Source organism: Acartia tonsa, chromosome 6 (assembly GCF_053477335.1).
Source record: "Acartia tonsa isolate MP-2025a chromosome 6, ASM5347733v1, whole genome shotgun sequence".
Classification (NCBI taxonomy): Eukaryota; Metazoa; Arthropoda; class Copepoda; order Calanoida; family Acartiidae; genus Acartia; species Acartia tonsa.
In genome coordinates this window covers 27,733,197-27,749,481 of record NC_137265.1, presented here as the reverse complement: position 1 = coordinate 27,749,481, position 16,285 = coordinate 27,733,197, and the positions used below count along the sequence as shown (strand labels likewise).

At 32.8% G+C, this 16,285-nt stretch overlaps 1 protein-coding gene and 1 non-coding gene across 2 annotated transcripts in view; one reads left to right on the top strand and one right to left on the bottom strand.

Annotated features, from left to right (window-relative positions):
- The window catches only part of LOC145323042 (uncharacterized), a 13,457-nt gene extending 1,318 nt beyond the window's left edge, over positions 1 to 12,139 (bottom strand). Inside the window, exons 1-17 of the mRNA XM_080165428.1 lie at positions 12,001 to 12,139; positions 11,654 to 11,710; positions 11,223 to 11,286; positions 10,489 to 10,592; positions 9,096 to 10,139; positions 8,580 to 8,673; positions 8,230 to 8,402; positions 5,261 to 5,447; positions 4,874 to 4,984; positions 4,590 to 4,694; positions 3,327 to 3,423; positions 2,970 to 3,020; positions 2,630 to 2,734; positions 1,945 to 1,997; positions 1,008 to 1,125; positions 712 to 785; positions 219 to 294 (exon numbers count right to left, since the gene is read on the bottom strand). Of these exons, the coding sequence (XP_080021554.1) occupies positions 219 to 294; positions 712 to 785; positions 1,008 to 1,125; positions 1,945 to 1,997; positions 2,630 to 2,734; positions 2,970 to 3,020; positions 3,327 to 3,423; positions 4,590 to 4,694; positions 4,874 to 4,984; positions 5,261 to 5,447; positions 8,230 to 8,402; positions 8,580 to 8,673; positions 9,096 to 10,139; positions 10,489 to 10,592; positions 11,223 to 11,286; positions 11,654 to 11,710; positions 12,001 to 12,139 (2,652 nt within the window). The remainder of the gene's footprint in view (positions 1 to 218; positions 295 to 711; positions 786 to 1,007; positions 1,126 to 1,944; positions 1,998 to 2,629; positions 2,735 to 2,969; positions 3,021 to 3,326; positions 3,424 to 4,589; positions 4,695 to 4,873; positions 4,985 to 5,260; positions 5,448 to 8,229; positions 8,403 to 8,579; positions 8,674 to 9,095; positions 10,140 to 10,488; positions 10,593 to 11,222; positions 11,287 to 11,653; positions 11,711 to 12,000) is intronic.
- A 3,749-nt stretch (positions 12,140 to 15,888) lies between these two features.
- On the top strand, positions 15,889 to 16,004 carry LOC145323504 (U5 spliceosomal RNA). Its single transcript, XR_013881001.1, has one exon. It is a non-coding gene; the product is annotated as a U5 spliceosomal RNA (small nuclear RNA).
- The last annotated feature ends 281 nt before the right edge of the window (positions 16,005 to 16,285 follow it).

The following is a 16,285-nucleotide window of genomic DNA, read 5'->3' as shown; positions in this document are numbered from 1 at the left end:
TGATATCTTATAGAAGAAGAAAAATATAATGAAGTAATCTTATTCTATTCTTTTAAATTAAAAATAACCTTATAAGCAAGTTAAAACTGTAATATTTTTAAAAATATACAAGCAATTTTATCATATTATACATTCTCATATATATATATAATAGTTTCAGTTTTTTTTTATCTTCAGCTTAAGATTTCTATTACTACTGAATTTTAAAAAAAAAATACCTTTCCGCAAAGGTTGCAAACTTTCATCTTAGCAGAACCCACACATTTCTCATAATGTTGGGCAAGATTTGTAAACCTAAAACAAAGTAATAAGTCATAACGTGTGAGTAAGAATCGATTTGTAGAAAGTTAGGATTCTACGTATCAATCACCTTAATGATATGAGACTGAGAGTGTCATTAATTAGGGTGGCTTGATATGAAACACCTGCCAAAACTCTAGGCCAGGCAGTTACAATAATTAAATATCTTCCATTTGAATTACGGATTAGCTTGTAATGTAACAGAATACACCCAGCTGTGCGCGAAGCTTACCACAATATATGGTTGGCTAGGATTCTCACATCCAATCTCCGTGTGCATCTGAATCCTAACTTCAGAGAATCATGGCTCCATACATTTAATTAGCATAAAGACAAAGATTATTCGGAGATCTCAAAGACTAAAACAAAGAACAGTAAATTGATGTTGATCCAAATGATATAATACATTACCTGACATTACAGTTTTCACATTTTTCTCTTTTTGAGTGAACTGTTTGAAAGTGTGACCACAGGCTTATCAGAATCTTAAAATACATTCAAGTTAAAATCACAGGGAATTCGGGTGAGTGGTCATGGTGCCAAATTACAGTTTTGTGGGTGCCTTTGTTGCATTTTTTTATATAAACGCAGGCCATTCGAAGCATACATTATAATTTACCTAAAATACAAAGATTTTTTCAAATGTGCGTAATTTAAAGAAAATTTTTGTAAGTAAGGCCGCATATAAACTCAACAAATATTTATACCTCAGTTTCATAGTCGCAATGTGGACAGAAATGTTTGTTCATACTTGTGAACATGGCCAGATGTTTCATCTCATAGTGCAGGCGACAGTGAGAATTCTGCAGCTTACAGTTACAAAACCTAAATTATAATTTATAAATCAGGTTTAAAAGTATTTAAATGGAAGATAAGGCGTCGTAGCTCAATGGTAACGCACTGAGTTACGGTGATGAGAGTTCGAGTTCTAGTCCCCATGTGGCAACTCGAATTTCTCAGTTGAATATATTCACGCAACTTCCCCTGGTTGTGTAAGAAGGGGATTATTGAGTAAGTTTGGATACTTAATAGTCAAGTACATAATATCAGTACTAACCTTATCCCAAGCTCCTCTGCGGAGAGCGTCATTCATTACGGTGGCTTAATTTGGGACACCTGCCATACTCGGCGAGGGTGAGGTAATAATGAGTAGCTCTCATGAGATAGCGGGTCAAGTCATAATGTGCTTGAACGTGGAGCTTGATAGCCCTAGTGGCTATACAAAAGTGTCTCAGCCTACTCCATGACTACTTAGGTCCAAAATCTAAGAGACTATGGCTAATCAATCAATCAATCAATGGAAGATAAAAGTTAAGTTGCAAAATTTCAGTTATTTGCACAGGTATAAGGATAGGATAACCAAGGTTAAATTGCCATATGTTTGAATTTGAAGTGAAGGTAACAATGAGAATTTTAAAGCTTACACTTTACATCTTTCATTGAACTCTTGAGGTATAAGGTTAATTGAGGACACTTAAAAAGTTTTCTTTTTATATTATTTATTAAAGATCCTTTTCACTTACTTTAATTTCTTTTATATTCATAACCAAGCTTCTTAAAATATAGGTGTTGGTTGGCTGTCTGTTAATTCAATAGCATGATTTGAATTAAAATTAATTAAACTAAATAATTTATCTATCTTACTTGCATTTCAACATTGTATGATTTTCAGCAATTGGCGCGTCATTTTCTGAGATCTAAATTAATAAAATATATTGATAAAATAATTTTTACTAGTCGACATAATGGCTGGACACTGTACAGAAGGATTTGACTAAATTTGGCATTGGGGAGGAAAAGTAAAAGGTATAGCGTTAATCATAGGGAGGAAAAGCAGAAAGAGGTAGTTGCACGAAGTGCATTTGAAGTTTAATTTAGTGAACTGCATATTTTTTCCTGTTCAATAGTTTAAACTGTTTCTGTAAGACATAAATTTGAAAGAATTTAAATTTTCTACCAGGTAGTTTAAGAAATATCAAGACTTGAAAATCATATTTTTTGGATATATCATGCAACATAAATGGCTGTCGTGTTTTCACATAAACAGCATCATGACTATTTTGATGGTGCCTAATTGATTGATTTTTATTTTAATACAAAATTATATATGTTAGATGGTATTCTTGTATCTTATGCTTTCATTCAAATGCACTTCATGCAACTATCCCTTTAATACAAAGTGGGCAAAAATTAAATATTAGATAAAATGTACTTGAAGTAAGGCAAAACTACATGATTTAGATAACATAATTATTTCTTTCTTTCCAAAACTCATATTAAAGGTTATACCCCTACATTCATGGAATGATAAATTTTGAACTCAACTTACTTTCTCTTGAATATCGTCATGATTTTGATTAAGAACTTCTTCATTAATTTCTAATACATCTTCACTATAATCCTCATCATCATACACACTTGCATATTTATCAATCTAAATATGTAGAAGAATATTATTAATAGCGGCTGCGTCTCTATCATCCAGGGGTTCCGTATTCCAAGAGGAAGGATGGGCAGAAAATAGCCTAAATTCATATAATGACTGGAATCTATAAAAATTGTCTAAAACCATCCCAGGACTAATTAGAAGCTTCCCTTAATAAGAAAAAAAAATACTTAATATAATAAGATTACAAATCCATGTTTTTGAAATAAGTGTAATTTATTACCTTTTGTTTACTCTTCTTGGGATTTACATTCTTCTTCGAGGTTAACTTCACCTTTAATGGTAAATCAGTCTTGAACATTTGTAATATTTAGGTCAATTGTTATAGCGTAGCTACTCTGTGATAACAAAATAAAATAATTATAAAATACACAATATTGTTGTCAAAAAAATCTGCACGTTTTAAATGAACGTACGGACTTTCTGGTAACTTTTTAAAAGTTGCTGTGCTTTCTATATCGAATCGAACTGTTACAGGAATCCTCTTGCAAAGTTTTAAATCAATGAGATAATTCCAACATGTCTAAATTAACGGACGGACCGACCCTAAATGTAGAAAAGTTTCACGATTGCTAAATACCTTTTTAGATGTCTTATTTTTTGTTACAAATTTATTTTCAGTCTTCCGAAATTCCTCTCCCATTCCTTTGCATTTGTGTGTCGTTTGTTTCAAAAGCCTGAAAAAGCATATTTACATTGTTTTATAAAGGACTGGGTTTGGATAAACGATGCTAAGTAAAAATTTTCCCATGACCTACTTCCTTCTCCCCCCTCCCCCTCCTTCTTATCCACTTACATTTAGTTACAGCACAAAACAAGTTTTGCGCAAACATTTCGTCACTCGAATATCCAAATTTTCAGCAGTTTCAAATGGAATTAATTTGCTGAATCACAGCCCCTGTGTTTTACAAGAAATCGTAGAATAATTTTGACCCGCAGGGCAACTTAGGCATTGGGGAATGACATTCACTAAAAATAACAATTGTGTTGTTGATCATATTAAGTTTAGTAATAGAAATGTAAATCCTTGGATGCCTTATCTTGTCTAGATATTTTCAAAAATCCAATATTGAATTTTTTCTTGTCATGAACCAATGCATTGTATACTACTCTTAAAATTATGCCACTCTTCTAATGGCAGTAGTAAGTACCTATTTAAGGGGCGCCGTGGGTCAGTGGTAACACACTGAGCTACGGTGGTGAGAGTTCGAGTTCAATTCCCCGTGTGTTGACTTGAATTTCTCATTCGCAAATCACGCAACTTCCCCTGGTTGTGTTAGAAGGGGATTATTGAGTAAGTTTGGATACTCACTAGTCATGTACATAATATCAGTACTACCCTTATCCCAAGCTCCTCTGCGGAGAGCGTCATTCATTACGGTGACTTAAATTGGGACACCTGCCATACTCGGCGAGGGTGAGGTAATAATGAGTAGCTCTCATGAGACAGCGGGTCAAGTCGTAAAGTGCTTGAACGTGGAGCTTGATAGCCCTAGTGACTAGACAAAAGTGTCTCAGCCTACTCCATGACTACTTAGGCCCAAACCCTAAGAAACTATGGCTAATCAATCAATCAAAGTACCTATTTCAAGACCGAAGTCATTAATTATTTGGCTACAACAATAGTGCATTAGGTTAAGTAACACCCATAAGACAACCATCTCTTTCATTGCACGACCTTTGTCTGACAAGTCCTAACTGTGCATGGTAATGAGTTGCGCCTGTTTTGGCCAAGGCATTTTACCTACTCTAACTATTCGAGATTCGAACCTATCACCTTCCCGTCGATGAGCTGATGCGCTACGTGTTGATCCACGATAGTGGGTAATAATATGTGTTATACCTTGCTCCGCAGAATCCACAGGCATGCAGGCGATGCTTACTTCTGACATGGGTTAACAAGCAAATGTTTCTGGTACCTGGGGTTGACTCGTATATATCACATTCACTAAAATAAGAATATTAGAATGACAATATTCAATCCGTAAGTGTGTCATGGCTTTCTGAAGTTAAAGGAAGTCTCAAGGAAATACACCGCTTTAACTGCTGAAAAACTGCCACAAGTAAACCCAAAACCCTAGGTTTTTAAAAAAGGCACTTCCTCATAAGAACTTCAAAAATACTTACGTCTTACAAAACGGACAGACAAATATTCCTTTCTTGTTGGGTTTTCTATGAGCAGTCATTGTATGGACCAGCACATTCGACACTGGGATCCGAATATTTCCTTCGCATAACCTGGTTAAGCACAAATATTATTATTCAGTATTAAAAGAACAGAAATGTGTCCATATTAATAAAAAAAATAATAATATTAATCAATAAGGACAAATGTCTATCTCTTTTAATTAATATAGGCATGTTGGAATCGCCCTCTTCTTTTTTTAAAAATTTTATGTAAAAGTAGAAATTAACGGTCTGCTTCTACACTGTATAAGTCTTAAGTCTGATTATAATCGCTTCACTTTTATTGATGTTTTCATCCTTGTTCAATATAGAAATAGAACAATCTACCTGCATAGAAGAGTATTTCTTGGAACATTTACATCATGATGATCTAGATCTTCAGATAGTTGTAACTGTTTATATTCTCTATCAGCCCAGTTGTGTATACTTTCTTTATATGCTTCTTTTGTACTTCTGGAGGGTTTGTTTGTAGTGGAAGATTTTTCTTCTGACTCATTACTGTCTTCCATGTCATCTGAAATATATTGAAAATTAGAAGGCATTTTATAGTAAAACAACGTTTTTTACTTCAATTTTATTTATTTATTTATTTTATTTATTAACAATGAAGAAAATTAGAAGGCAATACACATTTTTAGTAGTGAAGTTACTCTATAATTTGAAATGTCCGTCTGTCTTACTTTGGGGGAAACATAATTTTCTCGGCTCCTATTCAAGATAGATAACTGAAATTTTTAGTGTAGATTCCTATGACATATGCCCGTCTAAGCTATACATTGTTTTGGCAATCTGTTTGTTTTTTCGGTTGCTAGATCGATTCCTAGATTTTCAAGTTTTCGTGATTTTCTCAAACCCTTTTCAAGATAGAGGGCTGAAATTTTCAGGGATTAATCAATTTTACATTTTACATATTTTCACCAAGTTTTATTAAGTTCGTCTATAAATTAAGGTGCTAGATCGATTCCTATTTTTTTTAGGTTTTCGTGGTTTTCTCTATTCCTATTCAGGTTTGACGACTGAAATAATCAGGGATTGAATATGCTCATATTCTACATATTTCCATCAAGTTTCATTAAGATTTGTCTATTAATTGTCAGGGATTAGGGAGGGGACAATAGATCGAATATTTAATTTTTAAGAGTCTCAGACTTTGGGTACTGGCTTAAAGGGAATGTGCACGAATTCAGCAGGTTCTGACTGACTTTGGGTACTAGCGCATCAATGCCCCGCTAACTAGCTAAGTTAGTTTGAATATAGCAGACAGAAAAGATGGCTGTTTTAACAAATATTTTTTCCCAAGAAAATGTTATCCTATTATATAAAGTAGTAAGCGTTTTTTGTCTGTCCCGAAGGATCTCGCTTACCACTATACCGATATTGTTCTCCTTTACAATAAAGCTTCTTATAGTTTCATATCAAGAAACTTTACTGTGATATTTATGTATTAAGCAATCTAAGAACCCCTTGAATTTAAGTTGCAGTTCAAAAATATATGAGAAGGGTTGACAAAGTTCTAAACACGATTTTTCTAGTGATTAATTACAGAATGTTTACTACATTGTGATGTGTTGGTAATTTAATTTTCAAGTGAATGATATTTTTCTTAGAACTAATTTTGTTCTAAATTATATTACCACTAGCGGCTACGCCCCTAGAGGCCTCTAGTGGCACTTTAAATGTTTTTGTTTGTTAAATTTAATTTTTTATGTACGATACCACCTTATTTGACGTTGAAGTCTCCCCTAAGGGGGGGATTTTTTTGTTTTTGGGGGGGTTAGGGGTGTCCCACCCCTCAAGAAAATATTTTAAAACCACCACAGGACCAGTAGGTATATTCCCTGAAGAGTAGAGCCCATTCGGTTCAGTGGTTACCGAGATCTTAAGCTTCAGACGGACAGACAGACGGACAGACAGACAGCGTTCTACTTTGTATTATAGATGATCCCCTTACAATTTTGGTCAATTTTTTATGGATAAATCTGGTTTTAATTGCTTTTCAGTGAAAACTCTTAAATTGAATTAATTGCCCATTGTCCCCTCCCTTACTCCCTGATTAATTTTGGTACTAGATCGATTCCTAGATTTTTAATTCTTTGCGATTTAAAGGTTGCGTGATTTTTAGGTTTCATATTTCATCAAATATATTGGATGACACTGCTCTATAGTAAATTTATTCCAGATATCCATTCATAATGTTTAAGCTTCGCTACTTATTGCTGTTGTCATCCTTGTTTCACTGTAAAAATCTATGAATCTCATTCATACAATAATGGATTTATCATTACTTGGATCTTACACCAGATTTTCATGTTTTCTAATAAAGTGAACCTTGTAGAGGGCTAAAATAACGATATCTCCCGTTCTTTCCCCTCCTGCTGATCCAACAAATGACTGGGGATTTAGCAACCTAAATGGACGACAATTTCCCCCATGTCAAAATATCCACGTATATTCCACATCTATTCCTATAATTTATATGTTTGAGAGGAAAAGATTTCTAAAGCTATATTGACAGGTAAAATCTGAAGGCTAGTTTCCTGCAGACGATTTGATTTCCCCATGGACTAGAAGCATGTATTTTATATTTTAAGCTTATCTAAAGAAAATGGTAAAACAGCTTAAAGGAGGGGGTGGGTGGGGGGGGGGGGGAAGCATATTCATATTAGCAATTTTTGGCCGTAAGTAGCCTTGTAGCATTAGCGTAAATGATAGCGTGTCTGCTTGCTGTCAGGAGGTGTCAGATTCATACCACGTCATACTAGAGACATTGAAATGGTACCTACTGTTGCTATGATTGACACGTAACACTAATTGTGAAAATAGGGGAATTGCATTGGTCCATAAAAGCAGGCACAACTCCTTACCATGCACATGTAGAACAAAGGCCGTGCAATCAAAGGGTTTGTTGTCTGTAAGATGTTATTTAACTTTCTCGTATTTATTCGAATCCGGTGGATAGGAACCGGTTCTCATCCATACGAAAAAACTATGTCTATTGTCTAGCATCGTATTATACCAGCTTTCTACGAATATAAAAATGTACAATCAAAAGATTAAAACCAGTTTTTTTAGCCGGTGCCTTACGGGGCTAAAAAAACTAGTTTTAATCTTTTAATTGTACATTCTATACCCGGCCGCGGAAAGCCGTTTATAATACGATGCGAGAAATAACTATTATATCCTTGGGGGTTAGAGTATCACATACCCTAAAAGCGTATATTTCTCTGGATTCTCTAAATGATCATTTAAATCAAAGGTGAATCCCGCCTTAACGAGGGAATTTATTCATTAGCTACCTGTTTCTTTTTCATCCATTGTAAGTTCAAGACACTCCAGGGGTTGAACATATTCATCAGCTATATCTTCTATTTCCTCCTTTATATCTTTGGAGAGATCAACTATTTCATCAACTTCTTTCTTTATATCCTCAGAGATATCTTTCTCAACAACAACTATGTCATCCTCAGACCTCAAAGTTTAAAATTTATCAAACACAAATAAAAATTTTCTTCTTACACTTTGGTATTTTATTGGCTTAAGATTATTAATTAACAAAAATCTATCTTTCTTACCATGTGTTTTCAAGTATATTATGAATTAATGAATTTTTCTTTCCGATTAATATTATTTTCAAAATTGGAATTACCTTTTTCTCTTGAGTGAAAGAGTTTTAACAGTTTTAATATTTTCAGTGGCCATGTTGTTAGTGAATGGTAAGGATCTCTTTTCTTCAAGAAAAACTAAAAAGAAATCTTTAGTTTATTTTAGCTTTTATTACCTACTAAAATATTTTCAAAGGTTAGCTTAAAAATGAATAAGAATAGTGATTGTATGTCCTTCTTTGACTTTCTATCTTATATTTCTTCTACAAGCTTTTTAAAGTGTTCAAAATATTTTTAAATCAAACAGACACATACTATGAAGGTACGCTTTTTTGTTCATTTAGTTTGGGGTTTGTAGCGAAACTTCTCCATAACTCGCTTTGTCTGGCAGTCTATCCGTAAAACTATTGGCGAAATATAATTTCCTCCGATGCTATTTAAGATAAAAAGCTGAAATTTTTGGTGATGATTCCCTGTAGCATCCAGTATAAAATTTAATTGGTCCGTCGGTCAATTTTTAAAAAAATTGTCATTTCAGAAATTATATAATCATCGTTTACCTGTCTTAGATTTTTCAGTCTGTTTAGTTAAACTAGTGGTTGAAGAAATAAACAGGGACTGCTTTCTTTCAGCTGCTTGAAAAGCATTCACTTTTAAATTCAGAGGAACTTCTGATGGTTTTGTAATAAGTTTGTCCTTGCTCTTACTGCTACTAAGTATCACATTAGTTTTAGATTCAACAGCATTTTGCTTGGGTGCTAATATGGTTGATTTAGATGTTAATAATGTTGTTTTAGGTGTTGTAGAAATTAAACAATTTGAAGATGCTGTAGTACTTTTTAATGGCTCTTGCATCAATGAAGCAACAGACCTTAATTTTAAAGTTGAGGTAGGTTTTGTAGAAGATGATATTGCTACTGATGTTGCAATTGGTGTTATTTCTACTGAAGGAGATGAGGAAACAGGGTTCATCTCTACCGAAGGTGTTGATGAAACTGGTTCTATTTTTACTGTTGCTATTGATAAAACCGGTTTTATTTCTACTTTAGCTATTGATGAAACCGGCTCTATTTCTACTGAAGGTGTTGATGTAACCGGTTTTATCTCTACTGAAGCTATTAATGAAACTGGTTCTATTTTTATTGAAGGTGTTGATGTAGCCGGTTTTATTTCAGCTGTAGGAGTTGATGATTTAGCTATCAACAAAGCCGGTTTTATTTTCAAAGAGGGAGATGTTGAAACAGCTGTCAACAAAACCGGTTTTGGTTTTATCATTTCCTCATTTGCTTTTTGGCGGGAAAGTAAAACATTTGTGCCAAGAGAACTCATTGACTGGGCACCAGATGTCACTGCTGTTGTTAGCAAAACCGGTTTACCTTTAACAACAGCTGATTCATCTCTCTGCTTTAGAATAACATTGCCAGTGTTGGGACTAGAACTCTTACACTTGATCACATTTAAAATTTTTAGATTCGGCTTTATTGTCTCTCTTTCCCTTGGAAACAGCTGCAATTTGGCTGGAGCTGCGGCTGCTTTAAGTTCGTTGGCAGATTTAGGTTTCAATGTTACAAATGGCGATGGCTGTGTATTTTCTGGCGGCGGCCCTGAAAAACAGACCAGAGTCAAAAGTACACTGTCTTTCTGAGTAAATAACAAGGATGACAACATCAATAAGAAGCAAAGTAATAAAAATTTATGGAAGGACAAACAGACAAAATGAATTATAGAGAAGATGTTCAGTTAATAAATATACAGTAGTTCATAGAAATTACGAAATCTTTCTGAAATAACAATAAAAAATATTTTTCAATGTCATTTTATGCATGACCAACAGACAGAGTGAGTTTTACACTTGATGCTCATTGCTCATTGATACAGGGAATCTTTACCAAAAATTTCAGCCGAGAAAAACTTGTAAGGGGATTGTAATTTAGTTTTTTTTTTTAAACTTACATTCTCCATTTCTTTTGTGGATTTCCATGTGTCTCTTATAGTGATCAATCCTCTTCCATCCCTTACTATCCAGGCATATTTGACACACATAGTTTACTGTCCTGGTAAGCATGGCAAACAATTTTACAGTCAACCAAAACCATATTGTTCTACACAAAAGCAACTGCTGTGCCGAATTTCATAGCTGTAACGCTTTTATGGGCAGAGATCATGCACGTTTTACTGTTGGATTAAAAAAGTGGCACATCCGCCCTCCCCCTTTAAACCAGTTTTGTTAGACACAAGGGGCAAAAGCCCTGGTTTTAATTTTATGATTTTTATTTTAATTTCGATGAAAGTTGTCTATCATACTATGCTATACATGATTTTTCTAATACTGTGGTTATTATTTGCATAGACGTCCGGGGGGGTAAAGGGGTGATTACCCCCCCCCCCAAATGAATTTGGTAGGCACCCCCAAAATTTTGGATTTTCAATTTTTACCCCCCAAATAAAAAAAAGCCTCTATAAAATAAAGATTACCCCTCCCACCCCCAAAATTATTTATTTTCAAAATTTTACCCCCCCCCCCCCCAAATAAAAAAGCTTGGACGCCCCTGATTATTTGGTTTCGAAGTCGTACTGGGCATAATATTATTCGATTGTTGAAATATTAATATAGAGTCACTTTTAAACTAAAAAAAAAAGTGTTTGGCTACATATTATAGTAAAATTGTTTCGTTTTAACTTTCCTGTGATTTCTTTTATGATTGAATAGTTCTTTACTCGTTGGAAAAGTCTCTCCACATTCGCTGCAAATGTTTAGTTGTAAATAAAAAAGCCCTTAATTATAGTTATTTTCCACAAGAAAATTGGTTAATATTCTGACTTTTAAACAGCATTCTTATTCAGAATAAATCTTAATGACATATTTCTACCACCAAATAAATTAAACTTTATCAACTACACAAAAATTGTTCCAGCCCTGGAGAAGTTACCTAAACAAGTAGCCTAAGACATGTTAGTTATTCTAATATTGTAAAGTAGAATTAAATTGGTTTATATTTTCGCCAAATAAGACCAAATCATATAGATTAAAATAAGCTAATTTCAAAATTTAACACTGCATTTAAAATAATATTTTATCTCGTCAATTTCAATGATTACAACTATCCATTCCTGCAAACTTTATTTTGAGGTTTTGAATCTAAAATTTCAGCTTCTTGTTGGTTACTGTCTTCATCTAAAAAAATTTTTAATTTAATTTTCCCTTAATAAGGATTATTTTCCTATTATGGGTAGAACTTTTCATAAATCTAATCGGAAATAAAACATCCTAACTAAAGTAGTAAAAAAATGGTTCCTACAGCTGCTACATCAATAGTTAGAAGGAGTGATTGCCTTGATCCAAAACAGGTGCAACACACTGCTAGGTACAGGTAGGCACTCTACACTAAGGTTGTGCAATCAATGTGTTGGTTATCTGTAAGGCGTATGACCGCGTAATCATTCACATTATTGAGGAAAATAAACCTTGTTCTGCAATATCTAGAGGATCACCTAGAGGATCTTGATCCATATTATCATCTGAGTTTTCAATATATTCATCATCAAGAGCTTCCTGAGTGTCAAACAAGCAAATGAGAAACCAACGTATAAACAGCGTCAACATTGTAGACTTAAAATTCGCTTGACTAATACTATCATTATATTATTGTTATTAAATTTTACAGACTCCGGTATTGTACTCATAACGTTGAGAGCCTTTAGGCATATTTTTCTGCCGTTAAGTTTTTGTCAAAAACTAAACTTCCCTTTCAGTGATGCTTTAAGAAGCCCTCGGATAGGTTTTTCATCTATTTTATTTAACAGTAATTAAAAATGTAAATATGCTAGTTTTCCTCTTTGATATTTGTATTATATTGTTCATTGATATCTTCTCCAGGCTCTTCTTTCACCTTAATAAACATCAGGAAGATGAAACATGAAAAGGTCTTATAAAATGTTCAGTTCAATTTCTTTCCCTATTTCTAGCCCTTAAAATATGCATAAAATGTGGATATCTCATGAATATAGATTAGAAAATAATACGTTTATCTAAGTATTTGCAGAACATTTAAAATTATAATTATAAAAATAAAAAGTATTACAACAACCACAAGTAGCTAAGCACAAACGAACAAAGTGTATTGTAGAGAAAATGTTTGTTGACATAATATAAAGAGAAAATGCAATAAATCATAGAAATGTTACGGACGGAGGGACAATGTAAAGTAAAGAGTAGCTTCGATAATAAAACCAAATTTCCAGGTAAACCAGCATGACAGTTAGCGACACAAAAATGAGTACAAGGTTATCTAAGCTTTATAGAACACTAATTGCAAGTTTAAAATAAAGAATCTATTTCACTAATACCTCAATATGAGATGACATTTTATTTGAATCTGAAGATAATCAAAATTTTAGAATTTTGCTTTCTTAGAAGAGATTTGCTTCAAGTTATCAATGAAAAGTTTAATAATTGCAATGTAAATACTTAGCAATTTAAGACATAAATTCATTTATGATTTTATGACATCAATTGGATAGAAACGCGCGCCCGCAGGGTTAGAGCCCCAATAGTGGTTTATTTTTACTTTAAAATTGAAAGTAATGAAAAGGAATTTTAGTTTAAAAAAATTAGGTTAGAGTTAAATCAATATCGTTAAAAATCCAGCACATTTTTGTCTTTGATAAAAGTAAATATACCAAATCAGATTTTTAAAATATTAAAAAAAAAACATTTTTGTAATAAAAAATAATGAGAGTACATTAGCATATTAATTAGGTAATAAGCTTTCCTTTGATTTATAAGTTTTTTTTATAATTTTCAATTACATGTAATTTTCTTGTTCCTTACAATGAAGATTGTTTAAATATTTATAAAATAAAACTCGTTTATTCCAAGTTAGAATGTAAACTTTTCTGGTTACAACTAGAGTATATGTATATAATATATAATTATCTTCTATCCTATCATAATAAACAAGTATTTTATTCAGTTCCCTATTTTAGAGAAGCTTCACATAGGTTCTGGTATGGTTTAAGACAGTCTTACTTTTAAATTCAATTCTTGGGATGGTTTTAGGTTATTTTATAAACATCCATTCCCTAGAAACAGCCGCTACAGAATAATTTAAGTTGCTATGTTTTTTTGTTTAAATCATAAGATCTCAGGAAAGGATGGTTTGATTAATACATGTTTTCAGGGGAGCATTAAATATACCTTAATGTGATTTTTGAATATATTCCCCATTTCTAAGCATAATCCGAGGCTAGGGGTGCAACAATAGTAATAGGATAGTGGGCACTTCGCATCCCCCTCCCCCCTCATCCCGCCTCTATAATATCATAAATCATATTGCAAAAATCTTATTTATTTGTTGCTGCAGCTAGGAGGAAGTTTGAGCCAAAATGGTTTTAATAAAGAAAAATACCGGAAAATGAGAGTTTTCATCATTAAGAATAGGGATATATTAGAGGACTAACAGGTGTGTGTGTGGGGGGGGGGGGGGGGGGGGAACCAACCCAAATGAAAACTTTGTATAAACTTTTTGAATGGGGAAACACACTATTACACACACATCCTGATGCTTCAGAAAATGGGGTCAAAGTTTATCTATTTTTAAATTTCTTCTATTTGACATTTTAAAAACCAATTTATTTTAACATCTAATCGTTTCCCAACAAACATTTTGTATTCATTTTAATTATTAAAGAGATTATAAAAAAACAGATCCTATTTTTTAAAAAGTTATTATACGCGTCTTAAATGTAGTTGAATTAACAAGCCCTATGAATAAAAACTTGCTTGACAAGAATAGAAAAAACACACGGATATCCACACACGCTCATAAATATTTGTATCAAGACACTACTTCACGCATAGAATTGAAGATATAAACTAGTTTTCATTCAAGCTAACAACAACTTCGAGTTTAATTATTTACCAGAAAATCTACTTTCTGTCCCCTCCCAACTTGACTTACATTTTTTATTATGTCCCCTTCCGTTCCCCTAAAATCCACTGCTTTAAGGTCCGCTCCACTCTTACAAATACAAGATAAACCGGTTTAAAACCTACCTCCTCATTTACTAGTTCAAATTGGTGTTTAAAGGCACTTCAATAGCTTAATATCACATCAAAATATCAAGCCATGTTACTCCACAATTGTTGTGTTATAGAAAGACTTATTAACCTTAGAAACCTTATTTATTCGTGAGGGTCTCCGAGTAGTGTGTGCAGAGCCATAAAATAATAACAATTTTAGTATTTCATGAAAATGGTTAATGGAAAAATATAAATTAACAAAGTTTGTTCTGTAAAATCCTTAACATTATATAAAAACTTTAACGCTAGTTTGGGTTAAACACATATTTTTTTTATTAATAGTAAACCTTATGTGTGACTTTATATCAGAATTTTCGGCATTGACATTGGCTCTGACCTAGTAAATTAACAACCATTCATTATGAGAACTGGGCTTAAAATTTGTAAAAGGACTTAAAACGGCTGGTGGCTACAGTTTTTGCGAACTTGCAATTGTTTAACATGAGATTCATTGTTTATATGAGATTATGATTATATAATATATTAAAGTTTAATATATTATATGAGATTATGATTATATAATATATTAAAGTTTAATATATTCAATTTTAGAGCATTGTATAAAACATGCGCTTTTGTTGGGGCACTGTTACCGTATCGTAATAGAGAGATAAGAGAGAGAGAGAGAGAGAGCGAGAGACAGAGAGAAAAAGAAGAGAGAGAAGAGGGAGTGAAATAGAGAATGAAAAAAGCGTATTGGGGTTAGGAAAAATTTAGCTTGTAAAGGAGGAATGTTATTTTATTTACGAAAAATTCATGGCACTTCTTAAATTCATCAAGAATTTTAAAAACAGTAACAATGTTTTTATTTTTTAATTTTTATTTATAAAAATACGATTTAAAAAAAAATAGATTTCTTAAATAAATTCTTATTCTCTGCTTTTATTTAAAGAGTATAGTGATTAAAGTCTCCCCCTTTATAAGCTACAACTATGTTCCCCATGAATGTTGCACGTCCGTCATTAAAATTAAGAGCTCCCTTATTGGCTGATAATCCACATAAAGTCTTTCCTTATTGGTCCAATTTTAACACAGTTTTCGACCAATTTTAGTTTGATATTTAAATCCTAGGGTTCGCAAACGTTTTTGATAAATATACGTTTAACAATTAAAAGTAACTTATTTTAACTTAAGTCACTGTCTAATTAGGCTTTATTTTAATCTTTAAAACTAAATTTGATGTTTTATTTCGATAAACTATACGAATTAATTCAGACAATGTCAAAAATTAAGAAGCTTCCTTATGATCACAAAAGAGACCACATTGATGTAGCTCAAGCTTTCCACACATACCGAATAAATCTTTCGCCTTTTACTAAAGATTTCCGTGTATGGGGGGCAATAATTGAGAATTCACCTATTTCTCTGAGGCTATCTTTGATAGCTACTTAATACAACAAATGCACCAATAATAGTATATGAGGCTAATACTTCCTAATGTTATTAGTTTCACCGCAGTTAGTTGCTAAGCTAAAATTGCCATTTTTGTCCTAGTAATCTTTAAATTAGGGCAGTTCCTAGACTATACGCAGTAATACGAATAAAAGTATGTTGCTAATTACGTTTCTTCCAAAGAAAAGGGCAAAAACAGTGATAATTTTATCATTGGGGACGGGTATTGCACATGGGGTAGGATAGGATTCATAATCCATATACTAAAGTAACAGG